Raw genomic sequence first — 22,347 nt, 5'->3', positions numbered from 1 at the left:
AGCTGTGTTTTTACCTTCAATAAACTCCGTATCAGGCATGAGAGAAGTACAATTAACAAGGGAATCCTGGGTAGTTTCTTCCCATTTAACTCCTAGTGGTCCTAGATTATCAAAATACTTTGTAGTGACGTTTTTGGAAGTCTTAACTCCGCCGTAGTGATTTACTTGCATTAAAAAAAGGCTGATTTTTATATACAGATCTACTTTTATGTTCAAGATTTTCTTTTATGTGAGAAACTGTCATATCTGGAGTTCAACTTAATTGTTTTATAGTGCAATGCAAAACTCCTGACGAGCTACTGGATGTCTTTAAAATACTATTTACAACTTGAGTTTATCCACACTGGCTAGCATTTAAATTCACCATTCCCTACATATTCGTGATATTTTTTGTTTTTAAAGGAAATATCAAGTTGACACTGTCAGTACAATCAAGAAAAGTCCCATCTCATTTTCGAATTAAATCGTAGCGTAAATTGTCATAACGTACTTTTCATTGCGAACATGACGTATACAAGTTGTACCGTGTCTCTTTGTGAATCTTATCTGTTACTGCAATCACCTCGGATTCTGAATTTAATCTAAGAGCGATTTATTTTAATTAATCCTGCCAGTTTCAAAAAAAAAGTGAAACCGGTTTCAATATGTTTAAACGATTTATTTTCTCATTCTACGTCTAGGCGTGAAACCGATTTGACACTTTTAAATAGTGTAACAGAAATTTAAAGAGTATCTCCGTCACTTTTTCGTAATATTTCCATATCACTAGTTTCATATTATGACACGCTTTGGTCGGCAACTGATAAAGACCACAACTTAATACGGTCAGTGATAACTGTTGAGAAAAAGGAGAAAATAGGTGAACCAAACAACTCGTTTCCTGCTTTCTTTGAGAATCGCCTTTCGTCATGTCTTGCTATCTACTTTGCCGAATGATGTTCATTATTGTCTAAGATTTCACTAATCCAGATTTTTTCTCTTCTTTTCTTTTCATTTCTTTTCTCAAAATTTTTTTTTCGTTCTTAATTTTGTTAGCAACCAACTTCTTGTAGTTATTTCATGTACTAAGGAGATTTGTTTATGTAAAATTCTAGGCACTGACGACTGTACAATTTAAAAGAATGTCACCAGCGTAGAGATTCTACCAAATTAAACAATGCTTATTTTAAAATAAGGATTGCGTAAAATCCTTGTACCTGAAAATTAACTTAAAATTGTTCTTATTTCGTCGAAGTTTTCGCATTACATTCAGTCTGTAGAACAGTAGCGCGAATCACAACCAGGTGGTTGAAAAAACTCGTAGATGAAGTAGGATCCACAGTTTTTAGCAGAAATCTCGTTTGAGTATTTGCAACCAGTAGAGCGATCACTGAAGCAAACCGTCCGGAGAACTTCACCATCTTCCAATGTAGGATGAGCAGTCATTAACCAGCCCGACCAGTTTGTTCCACATCTGTATGCTGGCACACGCGTTGTTGGCATTTTTGTTCCTGCAGCTCCAACAAAACGATACCATCCCTCAGGGAGTGAATTGTCGCACACCTCTTGATACTGGGGTGTTTGGTGATTGCTCTTTCTATCGGCATCGCTCAGGCTTTTGTAATTATAACACGGATCAGCTTAAAAGTAAAATGATAATCATGAAAGGATTGTAATCATGACGTATGATCAATATGTAACACGTTTTCCACCTTTACGATCTAAGAAGTTTACCATTCAGCACAAAAACAGTATTGCAATCAAGCTAGACGTAAATCAACTCTTGTGAGGAAATTTTATTCATAGTTTTTCGAGAGCAGGATATCAAAATTAGTGTTTTTTAACAGGCAAAAAAAAAGGGAAAAAAAGGCAAATTTAAGGAAGAGCTAGTGTGATGGCCAATTAGCTTTATTTGGCCAAAAATGGTCCCCTGAACGGCAATGATTTAGACTGGGTCTATCCAAGACCTGCCTTGACAAATTGAGAGTCATGGAAAAGGTCAAACGCACCTTCACAATTAAAACCATCACCGACGTAATTAGGGTTACAAGAGCAATTGTATGAGCCCTGCGTATTAATACAAGAGGAATTCAGATGGCATTTGTTCCTTTTAACTGCATAGGTTTCGTTGCATTCGTCAATATCTGAAAGAAAACATAAATACTTCTTCAGAAATCATGGTATTGTGACTTTTAACACAACATGCTGGAAACTCAATAGAAGGGGGGGGGGGAGCGGATCTGTGCGTATGGAATTCCCCTTTCTATGAGAACTGTGGGAATTTTTACCACTTGTTTGACTGCAGGCCTCTTGTAACAGGAACGTACATTACCACACACTATGAAGTATTTTTGAAACATTTAATTGTCTTGAAAGAAAATATTTATTTCTGAATGAAAGGCTAAACCATTCCTGCCCCAACCACCCCCCCCCCCCGCTCCCCACACCACCATTCACCTCCACCATCAAAGATTCATGGTGCGCCCCTAACATGACAAGAATGATAAAAAATCTGGGACATCTCCCACCCAATAATTATGGATAATTTGTTTTCTTTGCTGAAGATTTATGCCACGGCTAAGGTGTCAACTCTTTGCTGCATGGAATGCAACATCGCGAGATAATTTCAAAAAGCGAAAAAAATATTGACTTTTGACAACCAAACAAATACATGTTATCGAGTTCAAATTCCAAAGATTTTTTAACACTATTAACTGTACCTGCACAATCCCGTCCATCTCCGACATATCCAGGCTTGCATGTGCACACGTATGATCCGTATGTGTTATTACACGCAGCGTTAACGTGGCATTTTTGAGGAGTTGTTTTGCACTCGTCTGTATCTGTCGAGAAAATTAACAAATAAGTCAACGAAAAGAGGAGAAGCACAATGAAAAAGGAAAAAAGAAAATGAAGTTTGATGCAAACGTTTAAGATTCATGTGGACAAAAAAAAGGAAAACCGACGCATACAAACAAAGAAAACAAAATGGAACACAAACAGGAGGACAAACGAGCAAATGAAATAATACAATTCATTTTGAAAATGGGAAATATCAAATATGAAAAATCTAATGCTTCTTAACTAACTTAGGGGCAGTTCTCATACCTGCATTGAAATCAGAGATTATTCTTTGTCATATCTTGCACTATTCGAAACCTACCTTTTTCACAACGTTCTCCCTCGAATCCAAGAGGGCACAAGCATCGATATCCCTTAAATGTAAAGCCAGACTGACAAGTTGCATTATTTTGGCACATGGAATTGTTATTGCAAGCGTTCTGAAGGAGAAGAAAGAGACAGTAAAATGAAGATAAAAATCTTGCTCGATCGAATGAATGGGGAAATAAAAACCCGATGGTTGAATGAACAAGAAAGTTGCAAAATTTAGTTGGTTTTTGGAAGTTACCCCTGCAAATTCGTAAATTCTATTTTTCACCCACCTTCGAGCCCCGATAATAAAAAACAGCATCAGTTTTCAGATCACCATCATACTCCAGATGATTGGCGTTATTTAGCTCACAACTGTGTCCTAGACTATTATTCTCAAGATTATCATCTGGATCTTTTTTGAAGTTAAGACTGACGCAGTTTTCGTTTAGGTAGCATAAAAGCTCACAGTCATCCAAATTCTTGACGCGTTTCTCTTCAACAGTATGATTTACCAAACGTCTTTCTGCAAAGAAGTAGTAGTCTGGAAATAGCATCGCGCGATCCCGCTCTAAAATAAAACATACAAGTAATATTAATGATAATTCTTATGACAACAATAATAATAATAATAATAATAATATGATTTCTTAAAATAGTTAATAGTAATATTAGTAATGAAGGTAATTTATTGCTATGACTATTGAAACATATTAAGAAAACATTTTTTTTGTCGAGCAAAAGTATCAAAAAAAAAAACTCGAACTTGGAGAATCCCTAGGCAGAAAAAAACCTAACCACCACGATAACAAACGCTTAACGCAACGAGAAAAAAAAAGAACTAAAGATTTAATATGTCTTCCGATGAAAAACAGAGCGTTTTTTTGAAAATTTGTCAATTTTCAGCTATTCTAAACACGGAACTGATAAATTTTCGAATTGTCCGTGTTTCTGAGATCTGGAGCCTTGACCGCATCTTTTCAGATGAGACAATACAAAAGGGGGACACATAACGCCTCAAAGATTTTTAAAAAATTATTGTTTATTTTCATGGGTTTTTGTTTCTCTCATCACTCCTTTAATAAAATTATGGAGATTCTGTATTGAGATGATAAACCCCGGGAGAGAAAGTGAACCAGTAAAAGTGATAGCAAGTAATTATATATTTTTTTATTTTGATTTTTTCTGTGTTCTGTTATAATGCTTTTTGCCCTTTTCAACGATTTTCTTGTGGGAAATGGAACAAAAACCGCCAAGAAAAATCAGACTGGTTAAGAATATATGAAAGTCATATATATAAATATAAATAAATATATATAAATATAAATAGAATCAGACTGCTAGTATTTCTTGAACTCTATAATTAGCCTGATAATTCAATTTTTTTTTAATCTTTCTTTCTTTCCTATTTTTTACTATTTTTCTATTTTCTTGAAAATACCGTACTTTTCTATGGGACGTTTAATAAAGGAATACATAATTCAAGCAGTCCCCTGTGTCTCTCTTTTTGAAATGATAAGGGAGAACAGAGGACTTCATGCTAATTTGCACCGAGACTAATCATTGTTACCTGACATCGCGTAACACATTAATATTCGAGAAGTTTCCAAACTGCACGAGGCATTTGTCAATATCTTTTTAAGGATTTTGCTATTCAAGTTATTTTCTCTTTGGCAAGTTTGTTGTAACGAGAGATTTCCTTCAATCCTACAAAATGGCTGATTTCCAAACTTGTGAAAGACAGGTTACCGTATTTTATCAAACAAATGTAAATCACAATAAAGTTATTTTACCTCATATAATGGCATAGTTCTTGTATAAATTAGGTTCTCTGAGACGGCTAAGTAGGGCAAAATGTGCTTCCTTACGATGCAAAATAAATTTATAGTATTCTAATATATTAACATCGTTGAGAGGGAAACATTAGGAATGTAGTCAGTCGGAATGAAGTCAGTTGTTCTTAGCTTCAGAAGTATTTGGTTTTATGTTGAAATAATTTCTTCCAGAATCGGATAAGATAAGACAAACACCCAAATGTTGAATAACATTCTACGTCTAAGAAAGGTGTTTCCAGAAATTTATTCGTAATCGAATCATGCTTATTGAATTCGGCAGGCAACTATATTCAATTAAATTTGCTCATCATATCGCTCAAAAGTAAATCTATACGCATACGAGTCCAGAGATAGAAAATGATTATCGGTTTGCAACTCACCTCCATCAATCGCCGTGGAAGTCATTATTGCAGTCCAGAAAACGAATATAAAAAGCGCAAAATTTTCCATGCTTCATTAAAAACAGCGGACTTCAATGGGTATGTTCTCTGTTTACCACAAAGGTTGGAGTCAAATAACAGCATTTAATAATGGATGAAACAATACAAACCGACCTATTTATATAAAAGATCATGAGTTAACAGCTGCCGGTTCGATTCATACTCGATGTTGATTCAATAACATGCACGCATTCCACTGTATGTGGAAAAAAACCTTTGAGACGTTGTCTATTTTACTCTGGGAGCCGCTATTCGTTGTTAATGAAAAAAGAAGACGCAAGGGATTATTTTAATTTTATTTCGATTTGTCATCGTATGAAGTTCGATCCTCTTATCATTGCAATCGATAGAGTGCGCTTTAGACCATGTCGCTGTCAAAAAATTCTTGAAAAGTATAATAAAAGGCCGTTCAACATACTCAAGGAAAGTAGTTACTTGGACGGTCAAATTTTTTTAGTTCGGCCAACTTGAAGGTAAGACACCAAAGTTCAGGGCTTTAGCAAATCAACGAAAGAGTGGATGCACAAAAGCGGGTGGGCGTCAAGCAGACAAACCAAAAAGAAAAAAACAATGAGGGAAGGAGAGTTTCTAATTCTTGTTTTGAATACCACATTCCGCCTACTTAGCAATCCTCTCCACGTGAATTAATTTCGGCGTCAACATGTTAAAAAAGGCGCTAGACTTCATCCTCAATTTTTTTCATCCTGTTTGCTGGGCACGCACCAAGGAGAACTGTAGCTCCCTCCTGTACCCATCACGTTTAAACAAGTTTGATACGTTACGATGGGAAATTCGGTCGCAGCGGGCGTAGTTTCCTCGATCTCAAAAAAATGGTGCCTCGTTGTCCGCAGAAGATGTACCGTCATTCACTGCTTGAACTTAGCTAAGCCAAACTCAAAAATGTACTCTGGAGACATTCCTTTTTATCACCTCAAACATCATAATTGCCAAACTATTCAGTCTTCTGTTGTACAAATTTGGTAGGTTGGCCTTTTTTAAAAAGTTCTCATAACTTGATGCATTGTCATTAAGTACAGTTCTTAGACCCTTCTCTTACAGTCTTTCCAGTTTGCGCTTGTCTTGTTTGCTCATATGAACAACCATTCGATTGAGCAATAATTCAGTCCACAAAGGATTACAGATTTGAAGAGACGCAACTTGGTCTTCTCAGAATTGAACACCTTCTTTATATCTATCTTTGCCAGAACTCTGTCATGTATCTTGACACTTTGTTGGATCAATTTGTTCGTCAGCAAGGCATGTCGCTTTTCCATCTTATTCCGTTGTAAATTTGAGAGACAAAATTATATTAGCACTGAGACATAAAGCGGCAAAAAAAGACTTTTTTCCACGGATAGACTAAATGGCTACGCACAGCTACATGTGCTATAGGGTATGCCAGGTATTGACCCATTTTGGCCAGAAACAGGTACCCACTCCAGCATGTAAACTGTTTGGGTGTGAAACCAAGGTCTGAAATTGGGTTTGTATTTTAGCATTTTCATCAAGCGATGCTTTCTTCTTTGATGAGAAAATTAACATGTTTCATGTGAAATCACGTGAATGTCTCCAATTTTATAGTAACGTGCAGCCATTAAATGCTTCATTAATGTGAATGTGTTAACCTGACTACTTCATGGTCCCTCCCCCCTCCCCCCTCCCCCCGAATCAAAGTCGGGAACGAATCATCTAGATCAGTGAAGCAGAAGAGTCGTGCATTATCAATACGAGCATCTTGAAATAAATGATAACAAAAATTGCACAATTGACTTATTTCTTGGTTATTTGAAGTCTATGTAATAAAATTCTCTCCATTCTTGATCAAACTCTTTGGTGTTTTACTACCCTTGTAAAATCGTTTTAAGGTTTCCTTTGAACGCTTAATATAAACGACTCTAAATATAAGGACTCAGCGCCTTTCATTTTTAACTGGATTCATCGTTAAAATGAGTCTGTGTAACACATCCAGTGGCATAAGAGAGAAGTATTTTAAACAGACTAGACCCTATAGAAATTGCGATTTTTACGAGGTATCTTAGCTCTTGCAAAAAATCATATATAGGGGAACACTTTATGGAACCCAGCCCACAAGAAACTCGTGAACGTATGCCACCCTCAATTTAAAGCAAAACCACACACTTGCGCTCGAAAGTAACTTTAATCTCTGGCTACAAAATTCAAATATGTAAGAGGTTTGTCTCAATGTTTAAGACCAGTTGAATGAGCTGTCGAATAAGTTGCTATGATTCAATCACAATTGGAATAAAATGAGTATAAGTGTAACTAATTAAGGATTCAAACCATGTCTTAATTTCTCAGTTCCTGAATACAATCTATTTACGATTTTGTTTTAAGTCACAGTTGCGTTCAGGCAAACGTAAAGCTTTTTTGAAAAAATTAAGAAGAGAAACACTCTACTTTAATATCTCCCGAGGAGTTGACCGAACCCGTTAAATTTATTGGGACCTGTCATTATTCACCGCCTGGAGTGGTAAGGGGGGGCATAGGAGAGGATTTTGGGGAGGATCACATGATTTTCAGGGGTAACGGAAGAATCAGTCGTCGCCAACAGAGTATATAGGGAGGGAATACAGAAAAATGACTCCAATTGGAGGGGGGAGGTCCTTGAGGGAGGATTTTAAGAGGATTACATGGTTTTCAGGGGGAACGGAGGGAGATCAGTCGTCGCCAACAGAGTATAGAGGGGGGACTATAAAAAAATGACTGCTAATGAGGGGGGAGCCCTTGGGGAAGGATTTTAGGGAGGATCACATGATTTTCAGGGGGAACGGAGGGAAATCAGTCGTCGCCAACAGAGTATAAAGGTGGGACTGTAGAAAAATGACTGTCAATGAGGGAGGTGGGGGAGGATTTTTAGGAGGATCACACGATTTTCAGGGGGAACGGAGGGGAATCAGTCGTCGCTAACGACTATAACGAGTATAAAAGAAGGACTATAGAAAAATGACTGCCAATGACGGGGGGGCGGGGGAGGGGGTAGGATTTCGGGAAGGATCACATGATTTTCAGGGGGAACGGAGGGGGATCAGTCGGATCAGTCAGGTAAATTTTATCATGACACATACAGAGCCAAAATCCTCCGACACCTCCCAGCGATAATCAATGACCAGTGCCTAATAGGAGGTAAGATGCTTTCAAGGTTTAAAATCTGGGTAGAAATCCAGCATACTCATAAGAAGCGAACTCAATCCCTTTCATATCTTGAACTGACATCAAATGACACCTGCCCCGATTGTGCCAATAACCATCACATTCCGCTCTCTCTTTACACTCACTGATGCATCTTCGTTCAGTGCTTGTGTAATAACTCCAAAAGGCGTTTCCTTTTAGGCGTGCAGGGTTCAATGATAGAGAAACTTTTCCAGTTGCCAATTTTGAAAGAAATACGATTATTTGACTATTCTTAATATTAACTATTTTAAACCCATTAGCGTTTTTCTCCCTAAGTGTGCAAACTGTTGTTGAAGAAGAGTTGCGGTATTCAACAGCCACGCAATCAGCGTTGTCAAGACACATTTCTTCACACGAGTCTCTGTCTATGTCTCGGATGTACTCTGAAACTTCAAAGTCAAGAAAAATTCGATTACAATGATAAGACAGCTCTGCCGGTACCCTATGGTGGAGGGATGAGCTGCTATTGATTACGATATCATATTTTACAGATATAACGTCAAAGTAGGAAAATCCTAATATTGTAAAAGTTATCATAAGCTCGACAAAACGAGCCATAAAATGCCATAAACTCGACAAAACGAGCTATCAAACACTTACGGGAATAATCCTAGTGTTTAAACGATAACTGAGCATTTAACCGAGCGCTGTTATTGTCTGCGGAATGCTTTAGAAATGAAATGAAGAGGAAATCAGATTTAAAAGACAGCGGAATATTGAATCATTTTTCCATCCGTGCTCCTGAACGCTCAATAGGTTAGGTGTGTAATGTAAAGAGGAATCAAAGAGGTACCAGTGAAACGGAAAAAAGAATGGAGAGAAAAATATTTGAATGTTCCGTTAACTGTAGGCTCAAAATTGCCAAAGTAGTCTCACCTTTATCTTCAAACCCAATTCCATGTCCTTCAATCTTAACTTTAAAGCTGCAAGAGGGGACTTCACCATGCTTCCTCAAAACCTGACAGTGTTTATACGCAGTATCAGCCAATTTCTTCTTTAGACCAACGTAGTTAACTTGAGGTGAAAGATTTCTGGTAAAATGATCGCTGAACAGGTTCTCTATACCAAGCAGAGTGTACATAACAGGGACAGGGTTCGATTGAACTGATGTTGCCCAAGTCGCAGCGTCTCCATTGCTGGGTGGGACGGACCCAACGGGGGTGGTCGTGCAATCTACATTCTTCATAAACTTTGTTGCAGCGTTTCTTTGATCGCTATCCATGGACGATCCACCACCGACACTGAATAGAGCCGAGTAGCTCGCCTGGGCTTCCACACTTATTGATTCCTTTTTTAATTTCTCTAGATCTGCTCGACTTATCTTGTGGCTTTGAATGAACTTTGCTCCAAATGTGACGTCTGAGAAGAAGTGAGTTCCGTAGTATTTTATGAATTGTAAAACATCTCCTTCACTAGCACTTGAATCTGCTAGTTTGTTTGCCCACTCAATAAAACCTGGATCAAACGGTGGAGGCCTCGCCAGGTCAATGTTACTGCGATAACGCTGACACTGCGCGTTAGAAATGATTCGCACATACTTTCCCGATTTCATTTCAGCTACTTCTCTTTTGAGGTCTGCACTGGCAGAAAACTGAAATTCCAATTCTCCTCCACCTGAATACATAATGACATTAATGGCAGCAACTTGAGATCAAAGATAGAAGAATTCTTAATAACTTTTAGTTCTTAGGTAGTTTTGCACAGTAAAGTATTTACTTTATTTATATTTGAATTGAAGTCTGGGTCTATTGTAAGTCTCGGGGATTGATTGATAATAATCTAATAACTTAGAATGCTCTGATTCGAAGTCCATTCTGTGATTTTCTGAAAGGCCTGAGCAGGTACAATGGATGTGAAAAGTCTTGGAACACTTAACGTGATAGTACTAAAATTGAACTCCCCCCTCCCCCACCCCTCTTCCCCAACAATGAACCAAGACGTAGTGACTGTTTAATTTTTACTAACGTTGTCGAAGGGGGAAGGGCAAGTTCTGTGTACACACCCACATGGGAAAAAGTGATCTTTTAAATAAAGATCTCCCTCGTGTTGAGATGACATAAAGATTGATAGGACAGTAAGATCAGGAATGTCGTTGGTTATGCCCGATTGGGACTAGAATTTCACAGTAGTTCCCACTTTTCGTGCGCTTCACCCACGGGGTTCTGTGCGGCACGAAACATTTGTTTTTTTTCCCACTGATTTTTGTGTTCTTTGACTCGTGCGATGGACCTCGCCAAAAAGCAGGGACTGCTAATGGTTACGTGATATAAGCTCACCTTCGACACGTGCCGAGGCTCCAAGGAGTTTGGTCATTTCTTTCTTATTCTGAACTAGTCTAGACGCAAATGACACCGAGCAAAACTGGCTGGGGTAAACTGTGAAACCTGCTGGGAACCTGTAACGACAGTCCGCACTTTGTCGTTGCTCTGAATAGTCGGCTCTGAATATTGGATGGGTAAAGCCAGGGTCGTATTTGGCAATGGGATTGCCTTGCAGGATATCGTAACCAAGAAGTACAAAATCCAGGTTAGGATAAGTTTTCTTCCAGTCAGTTCCATTACAGTCTTGAAAAGAAACTCCTGGCTGATCTGCCTTGCTGAATGTGGAATAACAAAACAAACACAGTATTTATTTCTTGATCTGTTCACATAACACAATTTACAGTCTTTACAGATATCAACGCCGAAAATTCTTCAGTAGTCCCATAAATGCGTAAAATGCAAGCAGTTTCGGCCAAAAAGCCATTTTCTCGTCTTTGACATTTCGTATTTCTATACCAGTATTTTTTGAATGTCGAATCAGACGTTATTTTGATAAACAAAAGTAAGAAATCTTCAAGAAACTTACCTTAAGGTTGTACCCGCCGCATTAGGAAGCACCAAACACATTAACACTGTACCCACAAATGCCGGAAAGAGCAGATCATGCTTCATTATGCGTTCCTGTGTATTCAAATGTACACATGACAAGCTAAACGATTATGCCTCAAACTCCCAAATAGAAAGGGAGGGAGGGGCGGAGCTGCTTCTCATAAGTCTTTTCAGGTCCCGGCAAAACGCTCAAACATTTTTGTCCATAATCATATCTCACAAGAATGTTTCACCGTTTAGCGGCTTCTCTCTAGATCACCTTTTACCGCCTTCATCTAACATTAGGCTTCACGCACAAATGTTTGAACGTTTCGCCAACCTATGTAATATGCCACAGACATAATGTGGAACGAAAGTGTTAGATCTTCGAAAAAAAGGCTTTAAGTCAAGGCTCTAATACATAACACAAATCCAGACGATAATTTCACAGCTTGCATAGTGATCTTGGGGGAAAACACTAGTGGTGACTTCCTTTGAGCTTTTCAATAGTCTTCGGCCTCATAGCGAAATAACGACCGTCGAAACTTCATTAGTCACACCATCACAAATTGTGGAAATACCCTGAGTGATAAAATTAAATGTTCAACGAAAGAAAAAGTATAGCAAGTTTCCTTCGGTTAATCGCCTATACTACTCGGAAGCTCGAACGTTTCAATTTCCTTTAGATGAAATACTCGTTATAAATGAGTGGAGTTTGCTTAATTCTTACCATGTGAAACTCCATGCCTTTGGTTACAACAATGGCCGTTTCCTGAAGAGGGAGGACGAATTTTAACACAAAAATTGAAGAAAATTTTCACTAAAGCTGATTTGGAGGGCACTCATCCGAAAACGTAATTGAAACACTAAATTGTACACCTAAAAACGCGGAAACAACTGAATGAAGCGATTTATAATCCTGCTATACTCACCCCCATACCAAATTCTTTTGCATTCAAAGCTAAATTTGAGTGAAGTTCTTAGATTTTTTTATTACAGAAAAGCTTATCTCAACTTGAGCGCCAACGTGTTCATCATTCCGCACCTTTTCGTTTCGAGTAAACTGGCACTCTAACGATGTTTTCATTCTCTTGAATTGAACTCATTTATTTAAAGTCTTTTTTGTCGTGTTTGAGATTCGTTCATGCACCTAATCTTTTAGATGTAACATACCTCGCTATCGTGGTTCCTTCAAGCTTTGCTAAGATCTGCACAACTTCTGGGAATCCGTTTGATCGTGGTAGGTGTCTATAGCAAAGTAAGTGGTTCAGATATCTGGACAGCGCACATATAGGTTCTAAAGCGTAACTGGCGGTCACTGACTGGGTCAACAAACAAATGTCAATGGATAGACATTTGGAGGTGGATTTGTGAATGATCCTATCCGCATGAAAAAGCACCGATGCTTTTTCTGCTCTCAACTTCGCTTGACGTACTCAGCAAGAAATTAATGCCTTAGGTAGTTTGAAAGTAACCATATGTTAAACAAGGGGAACAGTTATTCTTTCATTTGCAGGATTGATATTGCAGCTTTTTTTTTTTCTGCGCAAACGCTCGTTTGAAAATAATTGGGAGATGATAATCCTACACACAGGGCTGGTTATTTACACGAAGTCTAACCCAAACCGCGATTTTATGCGAGCACTGGACCCAGGGATTCTCTATAAGAGGGATGATTTTATGAAATAAATGCCTTTCCACTATTCGCTTTTGGCCTTCATAACACTGTCCACAAAAATAAAATTTCAGATAAAAGGTTCGGCTAAATTGAAGATGGCATAGAACGCGATTTTGTTTAACAACGATTTAACTTTGCTTAAATAACCAGCCTTTGCATATTTTGCAGTACAAGTTGTAATGAACTCTATCTAGCGAACAGGAGCGTCTTGTCGGGCTTGGTCGAGACAGCTTGCGGCAAAAATATTTATAAAGCTATTACGGCAATACAAAAAACCTTAACTGTAATTACTTTGATGAAATTTCCAACATTCAGTGCTCGATGGTGTCCCTATCGGGTTTTTTCTGAATAAAAATACACAAGATGACCTTTGTTGGTAAATGCCTCATTGTTCATTTTTGCTGTAAATCTATTCTTTCAAGTAGGGAATCCGCCAAAGGTGACATTTTGTCTGGTTATTAGCAGGGATTACTTCCACTTCGTATCACCACAGTCACGGATAATTTAGTAAATTCAACAAGCACTGCATGCAATAAATGGGAGCGGCGGAATTTGATGAACCATCGAAGTCGGTTATCAAAAGAACATGAGTATAGTTTCAGTTCGATTTAGATGTATACATGAAATGCCTTCCCGGAACTATGCGATCAGGTTCACAGCGGCACACTGACCATTTCATGCGGAAAACGCAAATACCTTTTGATTCCGTTTTTGATGATTCTTAAAATTCAACATCGGACAATGTCACACAGATTTGCTAATGCAAAGTTAGAAATAGATACGTAATTTTGCATCGTTTAAGGATAGGTTAGATATATTTCGATTCAACTGATAACATTTTGACCCAACATAAGCTTGATTTCGGAACACAGCGCCCTTCATTATGCAATCAGCACATCCTTCCCTGCATGCCTTGCTCCCTTTCGTGTCTTTTCAATACAAGAGAAAAGACACTGTTTTACCGTAATTGACTTAAATTTGGCAGAGGAAAAAAAGCGCGCGCACTGTGGAATGATATTATTGAGTTTATTCCATGACTGACTACGCTCAAGAGATTACAATCTCTTGCTATGCTGGATTATACAACCTGTTAAGCGAAGGAACATCGTTGAAATAAAAACACAGCGTTCGGAATTGACGACAAACACGAGAAAACATCATAACATCAACATGGTACCAATTACACAATACTCCACAATTTGCCCTGAAGCGTCTTTATGTTTTAGAAAAATATTGGAAAATTTCACCATTCCGGCTGATGTAAAGAATATAAAGCAAGGTTGTCGGAAAAATAAGTCAATCCTAAATTCCTAGCTTGCAAACACGTGTTTCGAACGAGTTAGCTGGTATCTCAAAAAAAGACCACGCTAAAGAGGTTGTTGTGCCAGGTGATAAACGCCTGTGAAATCCTAAGTCTAACTTATCGAGAGCCGCGAGGGCGACACCTTAAGCACTGTGGAAGGCGGCGTAGTGGGCATTATCGAATTCCTCTTTAGGAGGCCACGGCGACAAATGGAGCCCAAATATCAGTTGAGAGCTCCAGGGGTCGACCAATCATTCGGTTTTGAACAAAAAACTTGCTCGGTAAGACTAGATTGTTTAATAACAAGTTACAGTTGATCTTCAATTGTAATCGGTCATAAGGTCAGTCATAAAAACGACTGGTGTCAGTCACAGTGAATAGCTGCTTCTCCTTCAAACTAATTGTTACAACTAATTGCAAAGTTATGCCGAGATATCATCGGCTGTAAGACCCATCTAGCGCTTGTGAAGTGTGGCCACTCAGTTATGGCGACCTCTTAGAAATAAGAGTTGACGAACGAAAACTTTGAAACTTTACATTAATGTTCTCCACCAAACACTGCTTCGATTAATACAATAAAATGTTTAGGCAAATCGTGCGGTAACTGAAAGCAAGGGTTTTAAAAGTAGAACTTAAGTAGTCTCGAGCACATGTAAGAATGTATCATACAACTTTTGGAAAAGATAATGCAAATTCTAAACAACATCGACTCAAAAGGTCACAAACTATATCTCTGAATAACGCCTTTGTGCATTCCTTGAGTTGTACCTTTTTTCCTTCTGGATCAATTTGTTTTGAAATTTTTGCACCTTAAGGGGCATCATTTTCACATCAAAACTCTAAAATGAATTGGTCACTGTGCTCTTTAAGAGGTAAAGACCATCTTTTCTCTTTAGCCGATCCAATTCTAGGATTGAGAGAACAGAAATATAATCATTCACGTTATATGAATGCACGTGTGCTTTCCTTAAGAGTTATGGGTAGTGTCATGCGTAGTACAGGTTGCGTATTGCAATACTGAGGAATCACATTTTTATAAGTTCAATAAATCGACCATTAAGATTCGTTGGTTGTCACTTTTGCAAACTTTTTTATGTTCAATAGCGGAAAGTAGTGAGTGCTGATAACGAAACATTGAGCAGAGCTCTAGTCAAGGTCATTTATCCATCGCAGTAGCTCTTTGATTAAAATTTTGTTCTTGTGCTATCACAATGGTCAGCTGTAAGCGTACGCCGGATGTAGAAAGCCCTGATCATGAAGTATAAAGTTCAGTAAGACTGAAAAACACAGAAGCTTGTGATCATGTTCACGGTGGAGCACTCTAACTTTTCAAAGTCAATTTGGTAAAAACATTTTCTTGTCGGTTCGCTTTTTAACCCCTGTTTAGGGTAAGCTCTATTTTATTCCTGAATAAACGGTAATCAAAATGCCATCGAGCTGAAGCGATTTTTATTTTCTGCCCGGCTGTAATATGAATAAGTTCCTTTTGAAATTTTTTTCTATTTTTCTAACTACTATGGTCAACAATCCATCGAAATGACGTGATTCCCACCCGCTGGCTAGCTTTTAAAACGAATGAATTTGGCTTGACACTATGACTATGAGTCAGGCACATGACTTCCTGCTCATCGCATTTGTTTGCCGTTTGTGTCATAGCAATGGGAACATCCTGAAAATTTCATGCTTTCATCATCAGCGTTGAATTGTTTTGACGGCGATGTTCGCTTTGTGTTTGGCCAACGTCAGTCTCCCACGATTTACATATAGTGCTGAATACCCCAAAATTGGTCTTGCTTATTTTGGCACGAATATCAGAAGATTTCATCATGCCTGTTGACCTTGAAATCATGTAATTCCCAGAAAGTAATTTGCTGCCGGGGAGGGAAGTCAATCTAAATTCCAAGTCAACCGGAAGGATCTATCTTATTTAGATTTCCTTGAAGGTGTCTCGCACAAGTTAGCAGGGGTCTCGAATGAGGTTGCCATAATAGATATATTTTTCTTAGCTTGAAAGCAAGTACTGCCGTAAAGCACCGATACAGTTCGTGTAGCCAGCAAAGCCATGAACAAATCGGCCACGAGGTTACTGTGCCTCTTAATGACTGGATGTTTCTTGCATAAAGTGAAAGGCCAACAGTGTAGCACGACCGGTACTAACGGAATAGCTGCCTGCCAGTGCAACTTTATGGAAGCCTGTGATGCACAGGGAAACCCGAATCCCAACTTAGCACAATACTTGCCAACAGGTGTGGATCAGCTCGGACTTGTCGAGCATGAACAACGAAACCTGGCGTATTTGTGCGAAGGTGCTGGTGCAGTAGGCATTCTGTATGACTGCAATAATCGAATTCCTCTCTATGCGGCCACCATTATCAATGGGACCCAGTTATTAGGAGGGAGCAACGAGGGTCGACCAAAGATCCCTTTTTCACTTAGCGGACAACTCCATGGACGTTTTCAGCAACAAGGAGAAGATTACAGAGATGCTTCACGGCGAAAACTTTGCTACACAACACAAATAGGGAGTGAGTACTTAGTTGAAAAGGACTGGTTAAGAGCAAGTAAACGCAGAAAACGTTTGAGGACTCCACTCTGTCCTGGAGGGTCAGTAGTCAAAACATCAGTCCACCGCGGACACTTGATTGCCTCACAGTATGGCCGCAACAATCAAGCAAAAATGAGAGCAACTTTCACGTACACCAATGCTGTCCCCCAGTTTGGAGTGTTTAATTCGTACCCTTGGAGAGTCTGTGAGGGCCGACTCATTAGATGAGGAAGACAAAACTGTGCTCAGGTTAGAGGAGCAACGAATGTTCGGTTATTTATCGTGGTTGGTACTATCCCATCGACAGTACGTGGACCTCCGCAGCAGAGATATTTTGGCGAAAGTGGGTTCAGCGACTATAAGGATGCTAGCAATTACAGGGTGAACGTGCCTAGCGACATGTGGACTGCTGCCTGCTGTACTTATAGCGTTAACGGAATATTGCAATATCGCAGCACGGCCTTCTGGAGAGAAAACAATCCAGGAAACGCGCCATGTAAAAGGACAGACGTAGGCGACTTAACGAGATGGTTGTCCGGATGGATTCACGGTGGTACCAATTTATTTCCGCAAACATCTCGGTGCAACAATAATAGAAATTACATCCCTCTGCCAAATTAAATACACTTAACACAGCGAACATAGATTAACAAAGGTCACCAAAAGTGTAGAGAGAGCTCATTTAATTTCAGCACGTAGCTAAATGTTTCATTTTTTTAGACCTGTGTCAAGTTTATTAAGTTTGTAGAAACACAGAGGCCTGTGATCATGCTTTAGCCCACGTTCACGGAGCAATCCTTCCTAGATTTGCTTTTTAACTCGATAATGTATTGAAAAATAAATTTCTAGGCAGTTCGATGTTTAACTTTTATATCTGGATTTGCTAAATTTCAGTTAGCATCATTCACCCCTGATCTAAATTTGACTTTTACGAATGAAATAGATATGTGACAAAGTAAATAAAGTTGATTCTACAAAGATAAACTTCTTTTCTACTGAAATACTGCTGGATTGACACAGGTCAGATCGTGCAGCAGATACGTAGAGGAGTAGACGACAATGCCGAGTTTTCCAGGTTGTTTGAACACTTAATGCATCTATTTAATTCTATATTCTAATACGACACACATCCTTTTATCCGCACACTAAAGCAAAGCGAAAGGTGATCCAGAAAAGCTTATCTAGTATCATTCTACACCCACAAAGACATCTGGTTTTATTGCGTACCCTCTATCTCTATCTCGACCTCTGTTTAGAGTCGGTTTATTTCGCAGGCAGAGCATCAGACAAATTCAATTGTATGATGTAGTCTTTTCCTCTGTGATGAGGCAAACAGTTCAAATGTTCTTTCTGTTTCCTGTCGCGCTCAACCTAAAGTAGTACAGGAGTTGGCGGCACGAGATCACAAAAAGATCGCGTACAAAAACGCCAACTCTCTATACCACTTTCCATATTATGGAAATTATTTAACGAAATCATTTGATAGAATTATTTAAGGGATCATTTGATGGAATCATTTAATAATATCAAAGTGTTGAAATACTATAGGAGACTAGCGCAATGACCTCACATAATTTTTTCATTGCGTGACATTCTCAGAAAAACAGGAAATCAATGATGTAACAGGGATTTTCCCGAGGAAACGAGTCATCAGATTGTTACTGATCTTAGGTCATGTGAAAGTCTCGTGAGATCATGAGATCTTTATAAATATATATTCAAAGCTGATTTTTGCAAAAATATTACCAGTAAAGTTTGTCAATAAAGTTTGTCAGCAAAGTTTGTCAGTGAAGTTTGTCAGTGAAGTTTGTCGGTGAAGTTTGTCAGTGAAGTTTGTCAGTAAAGTTTGTCAGTAAAGATTGTCAGTAAAGTTTGTCAGTTTAATTTGTCAGTAAAATTTGTCAGTAAAGTTTATCTCCAGATTGAAGATGTCGAAACCCATCCAAATCCCGTCGTCGCTTAGGAGTTTGGAAGTTTACAGAAGTGGTGATTCCATGGACAGGTGAAATGGACGGTGCTTGCGGAAGTTGTAATTTTGCCACAGCTTTGGTGTGACATTGTCGTTTTCCATATTTTAGTTTTGTATATTTTCATGGCCATGTGCATATGATTGCATCCCACCATTTAATAAGTATTGTTTATCATCGAAGCAAGATAAAGACACTTTATTAAGCTCATAGCTTCCGAGTTGATGATTGTTGCTTGGGATAGTTTTTATTTTATGATGCAGTTTTTTGTATTTGATAATACGTTTTTATGGTCTTCATGTTTGATGTTCTCTTTTTATAGCATTTTTCTTTATTCCTTTTGCTGTTTTACCACCTTTATAATCATCTTTAATATACGAGCACACTGACCACTTTTTGCAGAAAACCCAAATACCTTTCGATCGCGTTTTTGATGATTTTCAAATTCAACATGAGACATTGTCACATGGATTTGCTAATGCAAAGTTAGATATTTCGATTCAAATGATAACATTGTGACTCAATATAGGCTTTATTTTGGAACAAAGAGCCCTTCATTATGCAATCAGCACATCCTTCCCTGCACGCCCTGCCGCCTCTCTTTCGTGTCTTTCCAGCACAAGAGAAAAGAGACTGACGGTTGCCTGTTGTAAGTTTAAGTTTAAGTTTAAGAAAAAAAGATCATGGAGATATCACTTTACAGCTCTCCTCAAGGAAAATCAATCTGTGAAACGCAGCGTGTGATAATTCGGCAAGCATAGACATCTCGTCGACATCTTCGTCCTAAAGGATCTGCGGTAGATGCGTATCACGTTATGTCCATTAAACTTTCGGGGGGGGGGGGTTACTTTTTATTACTGAGATGAGCAATGGAGACATGCCCCTGGATGGGGTAGCATTTCACGATTGGATTGACTTTGATGGGGTCGCACATTTTCGGGATTTTGGTGGTTTGAAAATTCTGGTAAGTGGAAATTTAAGAATGGGAATATTCGCTGTTAGAAGTTGTTACCGCAAAAGTGACGAATATAGCGTCTTTAATTGGCCAAAGAATAGACTTTAGTGGGGTAAGGGTTCTTAGAGGTCAGCGTCACATACTCAGCAAAAATTCGAGCTATGCTTCAGGCATAAGCCTTATGATTTTCGGCAGTCTGATAATGGGAATGATAGCATTGTTCTGCTTTGACCGAACATTTGTCTAATTCCCCATTCAGTGGTATTAATTGCGCAATACTCCACAATTTGCCCTGAAACATCTTTATATTTTGGCATGGATATTGGAACACAATTTCACCATTCCGGTGATGTAAAGAATATCAAGCGAGTTTTTCGGGGAAAAAAGTCAATCCTAAATTTCTAGTTTGCAAACATGTGTTCCGAGCGAGTGTCTTAAAAAAAGACCACGCCAAAGAGATTGTTTTGCCACGTGATAAACGCACGAGGAAATCCGAGGTCTAATACAACAGGGCTCAATACTTGCCTAAAGTTTTGGATCAGTTCGAACTTGTCGAAATCCGAGGGCGACACTTCAAGCATTTGTGGGAAGGTAGTGCAGAGGGCAATCTTAATACCTGCAATTACAGAATTCCACTTTATGAGACCACGGCGATAAATGGAGCCCAATTATCGGTGGAGAGCTCCAGGGGTCGACTAATCATCCGACTTTAAACAAAAAAATTGCTTGGCAAGATGAGAGTGTTCAATAACAAGTTACAGTTGATCGTCAGTTGTAATCGGTCATAAGATCAGTCAAGAAAACGACTCTATCTTATTTTATTAGCTTCGCCGAGTTAATATTAAATATACATAAACAAAGCAAAAAATGTAAATGGTACAATACAGGCAGGGACTCCGCAACAGCTTACGCCAATTACTGCGAGCCCGGAACACATAAAATTGAAATAAAAATTGCAATAAAAATTAATGAGTGGTTAGTAGCAACAATCAATCTTTCTCGTCAGATTACGAGCTTTGTTGCAACTTGTGCAGATAGACTTAAATGAGCGAGGATCTTCAGGGTCATATGATTTACAGAGTGATTGCTTATAGTAACTGAGTAGGTGTACCTTGAATGAACCGAAAGAGATAGTTACAGAAAGACCAATGTCATTTGCTAGAGCGTTCCATATTCTCACTGTGTGAATGAAAAAAGACCTGATATGTGGTTGTTTAACATTTTTTGGGAACAAATAGAATTTCATTTGTGTTGCTACTGGATCTAGTTGCTCTTGAGAGGGTGCGTCTGGTGGGGATTACAGTAGGGTTAGCCTTAACTAGTCCAGTCACAGATTTAAAGAAAAAAAACCATATCTAGATATATCTCATGCCAGTAGGACACGGGGAGAAGGGCCAGTTTAATCACTCTGTCTTTATAAGATCCCTCGCAGAGGATAGGCAAATTGAGGATGTATTTTGTAGCCCGGTGTTGAATCCGTTCTATCTTACGGATCAATTCTTTCGACTGGGGCGTCCACACTTGAGTGGCATAGCCGAAATGTGACCTGACTAGTGTAAGATAGATGACACGTCTCACTGATGCATTCTTTATAGACCTGGTGTTACGTCTCACAAACCCCAGCATCCTGTTTGACTTTGCACACTGGTAGCACACCTCTTTGTTCCACAATAGCTTGTAGGAGATGATGACCCCAAGGTCCTTTTCTGCGCTGGTAACGCCAAGAGGAACCTCGTTTATGTGGTACGTGTTAGACACAGGATTGTGTTTCCAGGTAATTCGTTGTGCCTTGCACCTAGATTCGTTGAACATCAGGCCGGCCGAGGACGACCAAGTGGCGAGGGTGCTTAGGTCATCCTGTAGTATTGCAGCGTCAGTTGGAGACTTATGGACTTGAAGATCTTGGTGTCATCAGCAAAGGCAGAGACGTGGTTATATTTTATAGCACCAGGGAGAGAATTCACATATAGGAGAAATAGCATGGGGCCCAATATGGACCCCTGAGAGACTCCTGATGTCACTGGAAGAGCCTGCGAGTTCACTCCGAGTGCCGTTACCCTCTGCATCCGATCGTGGAGGTAAGACTCCAGCCAGGCCAGAAGATTTCCGCTGAAACCGTAATCACGCAGCTTCCAGAGTAGTTTGCGATCACTCACTTTATCAAAAGCCTTCGACATATTAAGGTAGATAACATCAACCTGGCCCACGTTGTCTAGTTGGGAGCCGATATAGTCCAGTACCTCTACCAACTGCGTCACGCACGACCGCCCTGTTATGAAACCGTGTTGTGAGCTATCGATCAGACTGAACACGCGGTCTTTGACTGCATTGAACACGCAGCGTTCCATCACCTTGGAAACCAGGTACAGAAACGAGATTGGCCTGTAATTCTCGGCATATTCTTTATTATCCTTCTTGAATACAGGGACCACGTTGGCCAGTTCCCAGTCCATG

At 39.1% G+C, this 22,347-nt stretch overlaps 2 protein-coding genes and 1 pseudogene across 4 annotated transcripts; 1 reads left to right on the top strand and 2 right to left on the bottom strand.

Moving 5' to 3' along the window:
* Positions 1–238: 238 nt before the first annotated feature.
* Positions 239–4,977, bottom strand: LOC113667819 (uromodulin). The gene is made up of 5 exons (XM_027183677.2): positions 3,423–4,977; positions 3,143–3,260; positions 2,700–2,822; positions 1,989–2,123; positions 239–1,619 (listed from the first exon to the last, which is right to left on the bottom strand). The coding sequence occupies exons 1-5, from the start codon at positions 3,684–3,686 to the stop codon at positions 1,249–1,251; spliced, it is 1,011 nt and encodes a 336-aa protein (XP_027039478.2). The 5' UTR covers positions 3,687–4,977; the 3' UTR covers positions 239–1,248.
* A 2,566-nt stretch (positions 4,978–7,543) lies between these two features.
* Positions 7,544–12,977, bottom strand: LOC113667818 (perforin-like protein 1). Of its 2 annotated transcripts, XM_089196593.1 has the most exons (6): positions 12,619–12,975; positions 12,176–12,217; positions 11,444–11,538; positions 10,873–11,192; positions 9,473–10,210; positions 7,544–8,985 (listed from the first exon to the last, which is right to left on the bottom strand). In XM_089196593.1, exons 2-6 carry the CDS (start codon positions 12,188–12,190, stop codon positions 8,567–8,569), a joined length of 1,587 nt encoding a protein of 528 aa, XP_089052719.1. In that variant the 5' UTR covers positions 12,191–12,217; positions 12,619–12,975; the 3' UTR covers positions 7,544–8,566. The 2 variants fall into 2 exon arrangements, with proteins under 2 accessions (XP_089052719.1, XP_089052720.1); XM_089196594.1 differs by lacking the exon at positions 12,176–12,217 and having other exon boundaries at positions 12,619–12,977.
* Positions 12,978–15,416: 2,439 nt separating this feature from the next.
* On the top strand, positions 15,417–17,955 carry LOC149050285 (uncharacterized; annotated as a pseudogene). Its single transcript, XR_016183764.1, has one exon. The product of XR_016183764.1 is annotated as an uncharacterized LOC149050285 (transcript).
* The last annotated feature ends 4,392 nt before the right edge of the window (positions 17,956–22,347 follow it).

Source organism: Pocillopora damicornis, chromosome 2, assembly GCF_964200805.1.
Source record: "Pocillopora damicornis chromosome 2, jaPocDami1.2, whole genome shotgun sequence".
Lineage (NCBI taxonomy): Eukaryota > Metazoa > Cnidaria > Anthozoa > Scleractinia > Pocilloporidae > Pocillopora > Pocillopora damicornis.
This window is presented reverse-complemented; position numbering and strand designations above follow the sequence as displayed.

Coding starts and splice junctions, on each gene's coding strand:
- LOC113667819 (XM_027183677.2), bottom strand. CDS start 3,686: ATGCTATTTCCAGACTACTACTTCTTTGCAGAAAGACGTTTGGTAAAT. Junction 3,261..3,422: donor TTTATTATCGGGGCTCGAAG/GTGGGTGAAAAA, acceptor CTTCTCCTTCAG/AACGCTTGCAATAACAATTC. Junction 2,823..3,142: donor GGGAGAACGTTGTGAAAAAG/GTAGGTTTCGAA, acceptor TTTTCTCGACAG/ATACAGACGAGTGCAAAACA.
- LOC113667818 (XM_089196593.1), bottom strand. Junction 11,193..11,443: donor GCGGCGGGTACAACCTTAAG/GTAAGTTTCTTG, acceptor TTCCACATTCAG/CAAGGCAGATCAGCCAGGAG. Junction 10,211..10,872: donor AGCCTCGGCACGTGTCGAAG/GTGAGCTTATAT, acceptor TTATGTATTCAG/GTGGAGGAGAATTGGAATTT.